We start from the raw sequence: 14,249 nt of genomic DNA, 5'->3' as shown, positions 1-14,249 counted from the left end.
CCTGCACAACACCTGATAAGGCTAAAGGTTTACTCCAAATTTACACTTGTGTAACAGGACGCCATGTGGCTTGATGCGAATGTCCAGAAATATGTTGGCCAAAGCCACCTGAGCAGGAATTCTTGACAGCAGGAAGTGCCAGAGAGCCCCCAACTCCTCCCATTGTCAGCTTCTCCTGCATCCACAGGGACGCACTGTGCGTGTCAGAGATCACACCACAGAAGCACAGTCAGGGGTACAGCTGGGAATCCTGACACACAGCCGTGTCTAGGGAGAGTCTGGAATAAGCTCCCATTCCTTCTCTGAAACACAGGCAACTTAAGAAATAGGGAATGAGAGGTCAAGAGCGAGGTACTCCGAAGTTTTAAATTTGCAGTGAAGGACTCAGACTGAGTTGGTGTTCAGGTTCAGCCTATGCTGGATCAAGTACAGGGAACACAGAAACAGAAGGGCACAGGGGACTGGTCTTCCATGAGAACTGGTCCTTCAACCTGGCAGTGCAGTTGTCTTAGGCTTTATTTTATTCCTTCAGGGAGAGAGCAATAGAAGCGCCAGCAGGAGATAAGCAACTGAACTAAATAGCTACCATTCTTCCTTACATCCCTGTCCTCTCTCTTGTGTTTTCCAGATCCGAAAGCGAAGCAAAGCGTGCCGTGGAGGCCTGTGGGAAAATGATGTGCTGGTATCTATCAATGGGAAGTCATGTGCTGGCCTCTCTCATGCTTCTGCCATGCAGATCATCGACTCCTCCAATGGTATGCTCAATATCCGAGTGAAAAGGTAAGCTGTTTCCAAGCACCAGGGCTGTGACAGTACAGGCAGCAGGGCAGCTTCATCCAGCACAGCAGCTCCATCCAGCACAGCAGCTTTCCACATCCAGCGGGAGGAAGGCAAGCAGGGAGCCTTTGGTTTCTCTATACCGTGAAGTGTACTAGGAGGAGATTCCCATGGCTAACACGTGGCCATCCAAAAGTTCTGCACTATCTCTGTGCTGCTCTCCAAGTGCCTAGTACTGGGGCTGAACAGACTGCATATATCCATGCCCTGGCCTCTCAGGTTGGAAGAAAATGTTTGCCGTGTGAGAAATATGCTGTTAAGAATGAACAATGTAGTCTCCAACCAAACAGTTGACATAGGGCAGTTCACCTCAGAAATTAACAGTCTCCAGTTCATTCTGGGTAAAAACTTCTGCAGAAATGGATTTGACTGTATATTGGATAACTGAGCCAGTACAAAGAGTCACACAAAGATTACCTGAATATTTGCTACAGCAGGCCACTGTAGTCCAATAGGATATGAACTGACTTATACAAAGCAAAGAGGTGGGTAGGGGAGTCCCTTTTTCTGGGAAGATGTATCTCTGCTGAGGTCTCCAATCCAGCAGAATATTAGAAACAAGGATCAAATTTTAAGTGTTCACGTGGTCCCAGTAACTTCACTGTTTCTACCTGTGTGAAAGCTAGCCCAGTATTTCAGTGCATGTTAGATGAGGCCCAAACTGTAAATCAGTCAGGTAAAGATGAAGGCAGCAAAGCTGTGTGAGGACCTAGCTAGTTCACACTACCACCAAAACAGAAGCTGCCCTCAGGAAATAAGGCCCTGGTGAAGGGATCTGGGAGATGTAATTCTCTGCAGCCCTGAGAAGACAGAGTACTGTGAGCAAAGGGAAGGGAGAGCCGCCCTGCTTGCTGGCATCTGTATACTGGGGGCCGAGGAGGGCAGTGCTCAGGGAAGGAAGGAAAGCAGGAGCATGTAGGCTACTTCCCTTGGCTACAGGAAAGGTGCCGGTGCCTTCTGATGTGCTCACTCTGTCAGCTGACTGTGATGAATTGGGATGAGTGAGCCCTGAACAGGGTGGCCAGAATAGCGCCTGGTCCCTAGCCAAGGCCTTATCTCACCCCTTTGGAGCCCATCGGCAGCCAACAGGTGCCCAGGCAAATTCTTTGGGCCAAAATCAGCACACTTTGAATTAGCAAAGTGACAGGCTTCTCGCAGGGTGCATGGAGCCAATATCAGATGGCTTGAGAATAACATAACCAATGAATAAAATTGGCTTCATTTTGGAGTAGTGGAGAACTCATCAAATATTGCTTTCTCATCATATTTTTATTAACACTTCATATCTATATTCCCAGGGACAACACCAATCAGCTCCTTTCAGAGAGGACAGGTAGCTGGAAGACTGCAAGGTCATATGTGTATTTCTATTGTGGAATGTTTGTAAGGAGACAGGAGGAATATTGAGACCTGAGTGGATAGTGCAGAACAACAGAAAATAGCTTATAAGCAGCAATGCTTTTCAGTTATCTGTTTATTTATTTAAAGAAGAGAAAGGACATCTCTGTTTCGCTTGGGGAGCTTTGCATTTTTCTCCCCAGTAAGAGTTCATAATATAAATGTTTTTAAAATAAGTAAACTGTCAGGAAATTTGCCCCACACTTAGCTTCCACCAGGTTTACATTTGACATGAATATAAATTTTTCACAGTTCAAAGGCTGGATGACAAACAATTGGTATCAAGAACTCCACAGCTTTACAGAGGCAATATTCTCTGCCTTGCTTCCCAGTATGCATGCTCAGAAGGCAGATACTTGGGGATCCTTTATAATTCTAACAAATCCTGCTGACTCTGGCAAGGGAAAGAAGTTCCCAACCGCAGCTGTGTGGTTCAGAATCAAACTGCCTTTGAAATCTAGGCTTGCTCTTGAGGAGAGGGAAGACAGAGCTGGCCCTTTCCCCAAACCAGTTTTCCTTCTGGCAGTCAGCAATAGGACTGCCTGCCCCACTCTGTCTTGCCCCACATGTCATTGTTCCAGCTGACTTAAAGGCTAGAACTTGCTATGTCTAAGCCGAAGGCGTAGATTAGTCTGGCTAGCATGGCTGCAGCCCAGCTGTCAAACCCAGGTGCTGGTTGCTAGCTTGTGAAGCAGTCCCACAATGACCTGGCCACAGGTCTGATATTTCCCACCAAAAGAGTCCTATCTCTAAAAAGCACTTGGGTATTTTTCTTGTATTTGCTATTTACTCCCATCTAGAATTCTGGGAAAAAAGCAGCACTGACTTCCAGCTTTGGAGCCCACTCTAAACTAGAACAAGATGGAGGATGCACAGGCCAGCAGAGCTGGCAGGGCTCTAAGAGGCAGTTCCAGCTGCTGGAGCAGTGTGATGGCCAAGGCACCACCTCCTGGCCCTGCCCTGTGAGTGGGCACTTTCAGCTGTGCCGAGAAATGCTTGTTATCCAGGAATGTACCTCCCAAGGAGAAATGCCTGGGAGCTGATTAAGCTGGCTCGGTAGACTTTTATGCTTTCAGGACATTCTGATTTCGAGTGTTTAACACCTGGTTTTCAGAAAGGTCATGAAGCAGAAACTCAGGATGAGAGCACACAGCTGATGTCAGAGATGAGTCTGGCCTTGGTGTCTGCACTGTAGGTATATTTGTACCACACAAAAGACACCTGAAACACCAGCTCAACCTCCATCCTTCCCTGTCCAGCAGGCTCCCTCCTCACATGCAGTTTCCTTCCAGCTCCCCCCACCAACCAGACCCCTCTCACTGCTTTTCCTTCTCCCCACAGGACAGTTGGCGGGGACCAGACCGGCCCGCGGCTTCAGCGCTCCCCTTCCCCAGGGCACCGAGTGCTCTCCCCTCCATCCCCACTCAGCCCCCCAGCGCAGCTCCTGAGCTCAGGGCCAGCAGGAGCCCCAGCCACCACACAGCCCTCACAGACACGTAGGCCACAGAGGCACCTGGAGAGCCTCACCTCCCCACCGGATAGTGAGGCCTACTATGGTGAGACTGACAGTGATGCAGACAACGTGGCCCAAGAGAAGCACCGCCGGGCTCGCAAGAAGACCCCACGCTCCCCACCAGACAGCACCAACAGCAAAGCAGATGTGCCCCAAGACGAGGTGTCCCTGTCTGAGCAGAGCGGATATGAGAGCTTGCCAGAGGCTGCCATGCAGGAGGAAGCCAAGGAGGCCAGCTGCAGTGGGGTGGCAAAGAGGGAGATTGCCTGTCCACCTGGCAGCCGTGCAGACACCCCTTTCTCAGAGAGCGAGGGACAGTTGCGGCCATCCTCAACAGAAGGTCGTGAGCCTTCTCCGGAGGCGATGCTCCTGCCCCATGCCACCAAGGCTATCCGAGCAGAGCGCCATCTCATCCCCATGGTGGGGCCAGTGGAGCATCCGGTTGATGAAGACCTAACCACCACATACGCGGAGAAAGCCAAGCAGGCTAGTAAGTTCTCTGCACCCTGCCACATCCTTGCCCTCTTCCTATGCTTGATCTCCTTCCAAAAGCCTAATTCCTGCAAATGTCAAGTGGGTTAGCTCCTCCAGCTTGGGAAGAAGCAAGAGCCAAGTCAGGCCTGCAGAGATGGGCCTCCCGTTGCACATTTGCCACTGTGGCCTGGATCACCCAGGATGTCCCAAGCAGTAGATGAGAGAAAGGGCCTAGAGTCTAGGAGTCACTTCTAGGAGTTTCAGTCACACAATCAGCTATGCAGCAGCTATGGTAGAATTGATCTACTTCAGGTACTGGCAGCAAATACAAGTGGGAGCTGGTAAATCAGTTAATCTGATGGTTCCTTGTGGGGTGGGTATCTCTCAAGACCTTTCTGGGTGGAATAAAACACTGAAAAATTTAGTGTAGTACTTGGGTGATGGACCTGAAGTGACCTCAGTTGTGAATATCTTTCCTGGTTTCTGCTACATATGGTATTTCAAACTCAAACATGATGGCAGAGTAAGATGTTATTTGACTTCACAGTGGTGATCTATCAAATAATATTAAAATGCAAGGTAATTGATAGCTTTTTTTTCATATGAGTGTCTCACTTAGTCATACGATTAACTTATACTTCTCTGAGCTTAGAAATTAAGCAGGTTTCAAAAAACTGACTTAATTGTGGAACAGACTGGGAACTGAGACATAGAAAAGTTATTAGACTGAATCAGAGATAAAACACACAGATTCTAACTTCTGGTTCTCTGCTTCAAACACTAGACAGCTTTTCCCCAGGCCAGATAATGTTTCAAAGCTATTGTTATGCCACTCTTCCCTCTTTTGTTATTGGTTCTTTAGAGGTAACTGTCAAATCTAGGCTGCATCCTTCAGGCAGGGCACTGGCTTACTGCTCTGCTCTGTGTTGAGGACAGACTCAGTTGGGTGCTTTATATCAGGCCCTCCTAGGCAGTACAACTGTCTTGGTGCCTTGTAGTAGTTCTTCCTAGTCTATAACATTCACTTTCCCTAGAAGAGCAAAGAAAGCAGCAGTTTCAGCCTCTCTGACGATGAAGCTATTTTTTCCCCATTTGAATAATGTACAAGCATGAGGTGAATGGTGAGAAAGGCATGTTCAGCTGCTCCCTGCCATATGATAGTCCTAGCAGCGGATGAGCAAATGCTTTACATCAAGGCTTATTTCCATGGATAGTGTCAGCACAGAAGGCTCCCAGGAAAGCCAGGTATTCAATGCAGAACATTTCTGATGGCAAAATAATACCCCATGGCAGAAGGTGATGCAACTGTATTGCCAGCAAGAGGTGGGGTTCCTAGAAATATTACAGACTGAGATGGTATTTTATTCTCCTATTACCCCCTCCACCCCTCATCCCCTTTCTGGATTATCTTTGGCCATGAGTGTCCTCATGTAAGAGTTGTTCTGCCATGGATGGCAATTCACATGGCCAGCTTAGCCATCTCTTGAGTTAGGAATCTTGGCAGTAAATGTGAAGGTAAAACTATGTCCCAGTTATGCAGGAGCACAATAGCCATTAAAAAAAATCTTGTGATCAACAACCAGTAAGTCTAGGAAGGAAAGACGCAAGGAATGAAGAGGGATGAAAGGTGTTCAGTATGTGGTGAGCAAAGCTAAGGAGCACCTACCTCTGGAAGGAACACAGGAGGGTGTGGGACTGCAGAGAGGCACTGACTCCTGCGACAGGGCTGCTTGAAGAGATGCCATAGCCATTGGAGGTACTGCAGCCATTGCCAGAAAGATGCAGTCTTGCAAGGATGTTTTGACATGAATTGGCTTAGCTCCTACACTTGCTCCAGGCTCCCATGGAGCCAGAGCTAGAGGAGTTTAAAGGTCTTTTTCTCTGCCCTTCCTTGTCAGTATCCAAAACACAGTAGCCTAGTCTGGGACGGGGGACTTCTGGGTTTTGCTTAACTGGAACACAAAAACAAGCTCATGGTTTAGAAACTGAACAACCTTTTAAAAACCGAGAAATAGTTACAAAGAGTAGATGACTCAGATGATCAGTCATAGGAGCCTAGGACTTATAATGGACACAGGAGACATTTAAAGACCGTTCTGGCTCCCTAATCAGATGTTTGCCTTTTGGAGCACTACCTCCACTGCTTAAACATAATCCCAGTGCGCCTGCTCAGCACACCCTCCTTGCCTTAGCCTGACCTTCACTTCATTATGGCTTCCACCACTACACCATAAGAATATGAATAACTTCTTTTTTCTGTTGTTTGGAACTGTCAACGAACTGGTTCCTCATCTTTTCTTTCTAGAATGTACCACTACAGCTTTCTCATGCTTCCTGTGATGTTTTCTCCAATTTTGAGGGTATTTCTCTTTTCCTTTGTATTCATTCTTTTTAACTTTTCACTGTCATTCTTAAGCTACATTCTCCCTTTCTCATCTCTCCCTGTACCCCAGGCAAACAGAACTGCAGGTACAGTTAAATTTCTGATCTGGGCTGACTGCATACTCAAGAACATTAGTGAAACTGCAGAATGCTTCCCATATTCCCCTCATTCTCTTTCCTACCCTGACCATAAAGGATTATCAGTCTTTATTCTCTGGTTGTTATTGGTTCACTTTCTGTTGATTTTCATCTGATTGACATTTCTCCAGTACACACTTTTTTTGCACCAAATTCACCAACTTTTGACAACTACAATTTATTTCCCTGCCTTTGCTAAGTCGTTGTAAATTATCTGGCAATTGCCAGAGGTGACACTGCTGTCTGATGCCTGCTTTGAACAGCAGTAACACAAAACAAATGTAGCTCACTTACTCACTGTAGCCAACAATTTGACCTCGGGAGCAGAACACAGTGTAGTGGTAATTACAAACAGCCTGAATGAGGATTTGGCAGGGGATGGGATGGAACAAAAGAAACACAGAGAGGAGGGGGCAGCAGCTGGTGGTGCCACCTTAGGATACCCTGTTTGTAGTCAGCTGCTGTGCTGTAGCTCTCCTTTCCCAGCAAAGGTGCAAGGAAACAGGTTCGAGCCTGTCTCTTTCCAAAGTTTTTGCCATATTACAATTTTCATATTGTTATTTACCCATTTTTTTCCCAAAGTCTGAGATAAGCACCTCTAGCATCCCAGCTCCCCACAGGACACACAACTCAGGCATGCCTGTTCAAAACTTACTCAGAGGGTTGATGATGGAGACTGGTGGGGTAGAGTGGGGAGCCACATACCCTTGAAGTGTGGGGAACTTGCCCTACAAATAATAAGACTTCAGTTTTCATTGCTACCCAGTGGCTACTATGCACCCTCATGCTTTGCTCAGGAAAGTGAGAGAGCAAGAAGAGTTTGCTCATTTTAAATAAATTAATTATTGGAGAAACTGCATATCTTTAGGATCTCTGTTTATCCTCATTGTAAAGGGCCAGTCCAGATTACACCTGATACGATTTCTATGCTGAAATGCAAAAACAAAGGAAGAGATAACATAGCTTGGGATCCTTCTGTAGCCAAAGCTGCCTCTGCTCTTTAAGGTGCACTGCATCCTCACCCTCAACCTTCAGTTGTTTCCCAGGTGCAGTGAGCTCAGGCTTTCTCATAACTGCAGATACCAGTTGCTGGCAGAAGACAAGCATACCAGGACAGCAGTCTGGCCCTAACTTGCTATCACATTATAGGAATTTGTGTCAGTGCAAGAAGTGCTTCAAAATATCTCAATTTAAACTTATCCACTGGACTATTTTTAATTCCTAGGACTCAAGAGCCTTTCCATGTACGGCAGGAGAAGGGAGGGAAAAATGGGTGGGGAAATTTCCTCTTCTGCTTTATATGGGCCTGACTGCGGGAGCAGATTCATCAAAGTTGCTACATTCCATATCAGAAAAGGAAATCCTTCTTGTTTGAAGCGGATGTACAGCAGCATCACTTGACGAGATAGGATGCTTATTTATAAGTTGCCTGTTCATTGGAGGGTCTTACAGATTTCCTCTGCTAACAGTGTAGTCACATTTCTCTGCAGAGAGCGTGAGAGCAACAAGCCAATTATCGGCCTATTACAATGCATATGGGTCACAGGAGTTGTGAAGAAGATAGAGTATCTGAATGGCAGTTTGAACTTACTGCACCACATTTTCTATTTGGCTTTCACCTTCAGCAACTGTGACTGATAATTGCAGTTACATGGTTGGTAGGCTAGCTTAGTGGCTTTGCAATTCACTGCAATGTAGAAGACCCAAAAGTTTAGGTCTCCATCCTGTCTGCTTAGAGTTAGAACAGAAAAACATTTTGCTTGGCCCAGGAGCTTAAAATTAATCACCTGAACTATTGATCTTACAGGAATTTTGCTCCTTGCAGTATGAAGCAATGTTGAATAGCCCTTGGCCCTTGCTACTCAGCGAGCAGCTAACCACTAGGGAAACAAAGACAACAGCCTCCATGGGTGAATCACTGATGAAGAGTCTGATCTCACTTCATCATGCATTGACCTGGAAATTGCCTTCACTAGGGAAATCAATTTACATACACTGGTGTATGCAATATAGTCATACGCCTTTGCTGCCTTTGCTTATGAATCGCTCACTTAGTATTAATATTCAGTTTTTTGGCTTGGAATGCATTTATTAATGAAGATAGCAATGAGAGAAATGCTGTGCATCTGTAACACTTTTCATCCAGTTTTAGGTTTGAATACGGCATTTGAACTTACACCTTTGGCTTATATTTTCTACCACAAGCACAGAGGTGTTATTTTCAGGCTGATGTAATAGCTGCTTGGGCAGACAGAAATTGCCCAATAATTGCTAGGTTCCAGGATTTTCAGAGTTGAATTGGAAGAAATTATAATGCAAACAGGCAACAAGAATCTCTCTTCCTGTGCAATGTTGTTTCCTTCAGATCTGAAGTTACATGGGACTTAATGAAAAGGTGGAGACAAGTAGGCAAAACTACTCAGTGACAACAGTGAAATGAGAAAAAATGATAGTGATGTGGGAGAGAGAGGCATAAAAGGGTGAATCATAAAAGGACTTTGACAAAGGGCAATTAAATAACAGGGTCATTGCTCAATAAGAGTAAACTAATGGTAGGAAGGAGAAAAACATCAACTTGATAAATATCATTCTTCAGTTTTCCTTAAATCCATCATAGGAAGAGAGATCAGTTTGTTGAGAAATCTGTAAAGCTTCACTGTCATAAGTGTATCTACTGCTTATGTTAACCAAGCAACTGGCCCTTAGTATAGATGAAAGAGAAGCAGGAATAAGAGGGGAGAATATTCAGCATACCTTGATACACTGAGTATACTGAAAAGGACAAGTCTGAATCTTATTCCTTCTTGAAATAAAATGTAAGGAATTACTGAAAAGTGTATCAGAGTGGTCCTCAGCTCTTGGTTAGTACTTCAGAATAATGGGTAGAGACTCAAGGAAAAAGACCAAGAACGTCATGCTTCTTATAGACATGGGTTTTGGTGATGACTAAAAAGTGTTTAGCTTCAGTTAGCTGAATGAAGTCACTATGCTGAACACGTTTCATGGAAAACAAAATGATCAGTAATGAAAAATGAAAAAAAGAATCCATACAGTGACCTGTTCAGTAAGGTAACATACTTTGTGGCTAAAGAAATAAGGTGGACACAGCATGTGTTGACTTCTGTAAGATATCTGATACGGTTCCACATGACTTTTCCAACTAGAGAAATATGGATGAGATGGGACTACTGTAAGGTGACTACACAATTGACTAAGAATAGAACAGAAAACATAACTATTAATGGCTCATGATGTCAGGTTAGCTAATTGGCTAAGTTGGTAGTAGTGTTTCACTTGGCTTCTAAATCCAGCGGTACTACCTCTATATTTTCACCCGTGGAGCTTTGAACACGAACATATGTCAATCAAATGTCCTCTCCACCTCAAAGTTATATGACTGGTGAAAAGACAGATGATTAAAAATCCCAACCCTCCTCTCTTCTGTTAGAGGATCTGTTCTGCTGCACCTAGACAGAACAGGCAGCATGTGCTGTGGGGCAACCCACAGCCCCTAAACTGCTGTTATTCAGAACTGGGACCTGGCTCAGACACCTTGCAGCTTTCTTCTGCTCTTTCTTCCCTCAGAAACCCAGGTGTGTGGGGGACACTGGGGCGGGAGGTGGTTTACCTGACTTGAGGAGATCAGAAATGTTCCCAGGTCTTCATATCTGCTTTTGAACAGCAAACTCTTCCTAGTGAAAGTTTTAAAATATTTTTATTTCTCTTGAATGTGTTTTACCTATCAAGCAGTAATAGCGAATGGCAATAATACCATTTTTAATGGATGGTCTGAAGATTGAGTAGAGATTGAGATGTGTTAATCAGAAGATGCCATAAAGCATGGAAGATACATATAGTTGTCTTGTGGAAGTCTGGATTTTTAGAATGAGGTGGGAGCTTGGCAGGTTGCAGAAAGGGACTAAAATCAATTAGATAATAAGAATATATGACAAGTGCCACAGGCTTAATCAAGTGCACAGATGGTGAACATATGCTTCTCTGTATTACCAGTGTGCATGCTGGAAACACTGAAGGACGAAGAGAAGATGAATCAGTACTATCCTGTTGTCAGACTTCAAACAATTTGTGAGCAGCAGAATTAACAGATCCTGGTGTTCTTTTAATTTGTGTCTCAGATTTGATATCTCATTCTCTAGTAGATGCGAATCTGCCTGATAGTTCTCATATTTTGAATGGAAACTCATAATCCTTGGATTGTTTTCCATTTTTTGGTGCCCAATTAAGATCACACTCAGGCTTTCTGCTTCCTTTGGTGGGGTCTATTTCTGTCCAGCCACCTCTTTTCATGTAAACACAAAGGAGCTTTGTATCTTTGTGAGTTTGGACTAAAATTAACAAATGGGCTCAAAAGCTACTAGGGTGAATCAGATAGATCAAAAGATGCAAAGCACAACTGCATAAACCTTTCTTAGGTGATCAGGCTAAAAATGCAAAAGACAGATTCACAAGTACATTCAACAGGTGCTGTCCTGGCACTCTTATTGTAGAAGACTGTGCGGGGAATGTCCAGGGCCTGAGTGTGAGATGGCAGCATAGGAATGCTGACCACATATGCTACCTTTTGCACTGAGGACACATTTCCATCCAGCTCAGGAAAAAAAAAAAAAGAAAACTCTCTATCAGCTAAGGGAGATTTTTTTGGTGAGCAAGTTATTCAGATCTCCAGCAGGATACCATGAGACTAATACACAGACTAATTGCAGCCATGCATAGCAATGTCTCAGAACCCTCTCAGCCTAGCAGGGCTCTGCAGCAGCAGTGTAGGAATCAAAGAATTGCTAAAATGGTCCAAAAATCCACTAAGTGACTAAGCTTGGGGTTTTTTTTGTTTGTTTGTTTTTTTCCCCATGGCTGTCAATTCACCTGCAGAAAAGCTTGATTTCTTTTTTTTCTAAAGCCGGGAGATTGTATTGGGCAGTGTCTCTCTTGGAACTCTTAAAATCACCAGCCAAAAAAACATACTGGCTTGCTAAGTACTAAACTATACGTTAAACTCTTGATAGATGTTTAAATGTTGTGAGACTGAAGCATTTGTCTGTAGCATGATAAATTGGAGGCAAAGCCAGTATTTATGCCTTACAGTTTGCAAAATTTATGTGATAAAAGTATGTAAAGATACAAGAATGAGAAATAAATTTTGTGCCCACCACAACTTTTAAGTAAAAGAATATATAGTCTCCTTCCTTATTCTTTGCAAATCAATCATTGGCTGTAGCTTTAAAGACTGGCTTTTGACGGAGATATACTTGGAAAGCCCATATAACCTATTCAAATCTTATTTTGAAAGGACTCCAGATATGAAGAGCATGAAATGTCTATATCCCCCAGTGACTTACTGAGATATTTGCAACATTAGCCATGGAAAAATGACCTTGTCTAACATAAATAGCTGGAAGAATAAAATTCTAGTTGATCCCATATGAAAAGATAGTAGATGAAGTAGAATTTCACCACACATAAATATTTTTTTAATCTCTGAAATTAGCAGCATCCTTATTTTCTGTGGCATTGGCTTTTCTAGTATTTGGTCTTTAGTAATAAAATTTACCAGCCTTATTTCCTAGTGAACATGAACACTAGTTGACATTGTTTAAGCCTTCTTGTTCAGTAGTTTTCTTGAGTATACATTAAAATTATTTTCTGTAATGAGTCCTTATCCTGAAAAAATGTATAGTTTTTGCACTTCTCTTTACTGTAGTTAGTAACTTAATTCATTCCACTTCAGTGAGATTTAGTTAAATCAGTGCACAGAAAAGTCTTTGTAGGCTTTGGCTAATAGATTATTTTTTGTGGATTATTCCAGCAGAACTTGGGACAAAATTTGAGTGCTTTTGAAGTTAACAAAATGTTTTCTCAAGAAATTTTCCACCACATCAGTGTAAGTTAGGAGAGTTTCATAATCTTTCTGTTTACTGTCTTATATATTCCATTTGAATGTTCTTAATATTCTTTTCAGCACAACAGAGCTATGTTTTCATTTCCAAATGCATATTACATATATCAGATTCAACAAGCTTTTCTCAAAGAGATTGTATCCCTGTGTATATAAATATTAATCAGAGAAGAAGGAGATGAGTTGCTTTCATTGCTTCTGCTGTAAAAGCCTTTGTATGAGCCATGACATGTCTCTATTACAGCAACTCTGCCTGAGGAAATCATCTTCCCTGGCATTCAGCGATGGCAAATGGATTTTAGGAGGCATTGTGTGGCATTTGAGACAGGGCTTAGTGGGCAAGGTTGGCAGTAGGTGGACGGTTGGACTGGATGATCTTAGAGGTCTTTTCCAACTTTAATAATTCTATGATTCTATGATTCTATGGTCAGACCTTCCTTTTTCTAGACTCACCAACACCAGAGATGGTGTTCCCAGAATTCACTGTTCCCTTCCTCTTTGTCCATCCCAGTTCTTACTGTCATCATCTTGTCTTTCATCACCTCTCAGTCTGAATGGCGCTGCCAAGACACTTGGCCTCCAAACCCTTCATCAACCTTCCTGGGCATAGCCACACTCTTCCTTGTAGGTAACAGCCTTTGTCATTTTAATTCAGTTCAACCACTTCACTACAGACACTTAGGATCCTAATGCTCCTCTGTCAAATGTCTCTTAGTCCTGGTATAGGACAAGAGTCAGTGTCATGGTACTCCTGAGATGTGAAAGGAAATTGATATATAAAGGAAAAGAAAGCCTTTCCTCATCTTCTTTTATTCCTTATATTTGCCTGAAGCTGGGTGCTCTCTGAGGGTTTCAGGGAAGGAAAGTTTCTTTCCTCCTGGGTGGCCTTCTCTGCCTTGCTGTGCTGGACATGTGTTAACCTCATCTGTTTGAAGGGTTCATGGAAATGCTGGACATTGAGGTACCAGTTAGAATCAGTTTCTCACCTGAAGCTCGCACTACAGAAGCAGTGAGAATAGAGAGAATGTTTTCTCATTTTAAGACAAAAAAGAACAGGTTATTTTCCCAGGGAGTGGAGGGAGGAGGAAAAAAGGAGAATGCTTAAGTGCCAGGTGACAATGTCCATCTCACTGCTCAGTGATGAAATTAAGAGGACAAAAATAGACAAAGTGACCTCATGGCTTTTGGCAGCAATGCCTACGAGACAAAAGAGAGGCTTTAAAAGGCTTGGGGAACTGATAGCAAAGGGCTTGGACACCTCAGAGTTTTTGGTTCTGCTCCAGCAGGAAACTGCTTTGCTTCTCTCTGATTGCCTCTCTCTGTTTATGGGGAGCTGTGAATTAAACGGGTTTTGTGACATGCCCAGCTCTCCAGGTCTGGACTCTGCCTTCTCAAGCTTGGATCAGCCTTATGCAGGTACAAGTGTCTCATTGTTTTTCTTTTTTTCTTTTTCTTTTTCTTTTTCTTTTTCTTTTTCTTTTTCTTTTTCTTTTTTTTTTTCTTTTTCTTTTTCTTTTTCTTTTTCTTTTTCTTTTTCTTTTTCTTTTTCTTTTTCTTTTTCTTTTTCTTTTTCTTTTTCTTTTTCTTTTTCTT

General features: G+C 43.4%; 1 protein-coding gene across 2 annotated transcripts in view; it reads left to right on the top strand.

Moving 5' to 3' along the window:
• Positions 1 to 14,249, top strand: part of SYNPO2L (synaptopodin 2 like) — a 38,396-nt gene that overhangs the window by 14,900 nt on the left and 9,247 nt on the right. Inside the window, exons 2-3 of one of the 2 annotated variants that reach the window (XM_021398049.1) lie at positions 629 to 780; positions 3,577 to 4,238. In XM_021398049.1, the coding sequence (XP_021253724.1) occupies positions 629 to 780; positions 3,577 to 4,238 (814 nt within the window). Of the gene's footprint in view, positions 1 to 628; positions 781 to 3,576; positions 14,073 to 14,249 lie in introns of those variants that run through there. The other variant, XM_021398048.1, reaches the window with a different exon arrangement.

This window comes from Numida meleagris, chromosome 5 (genome assembly GCF_002078875.1).
Source record: "Numida meleagris isolate 19003 breed g44 Domestic line chromosome 5, NumMel1.0, whole genome shotgun sequence".
Taxonomy (NCBI): Eukaryota; Metazoa; Chordata; class Aves; order Galliformes; family Numididae; genus Numida; species Numida meleagris.
The sequence above is the reverse complement of the archived record's forward strand: the minus strand, read 5'-3'. Positions and strand labels throughout refer to the sequence as shown.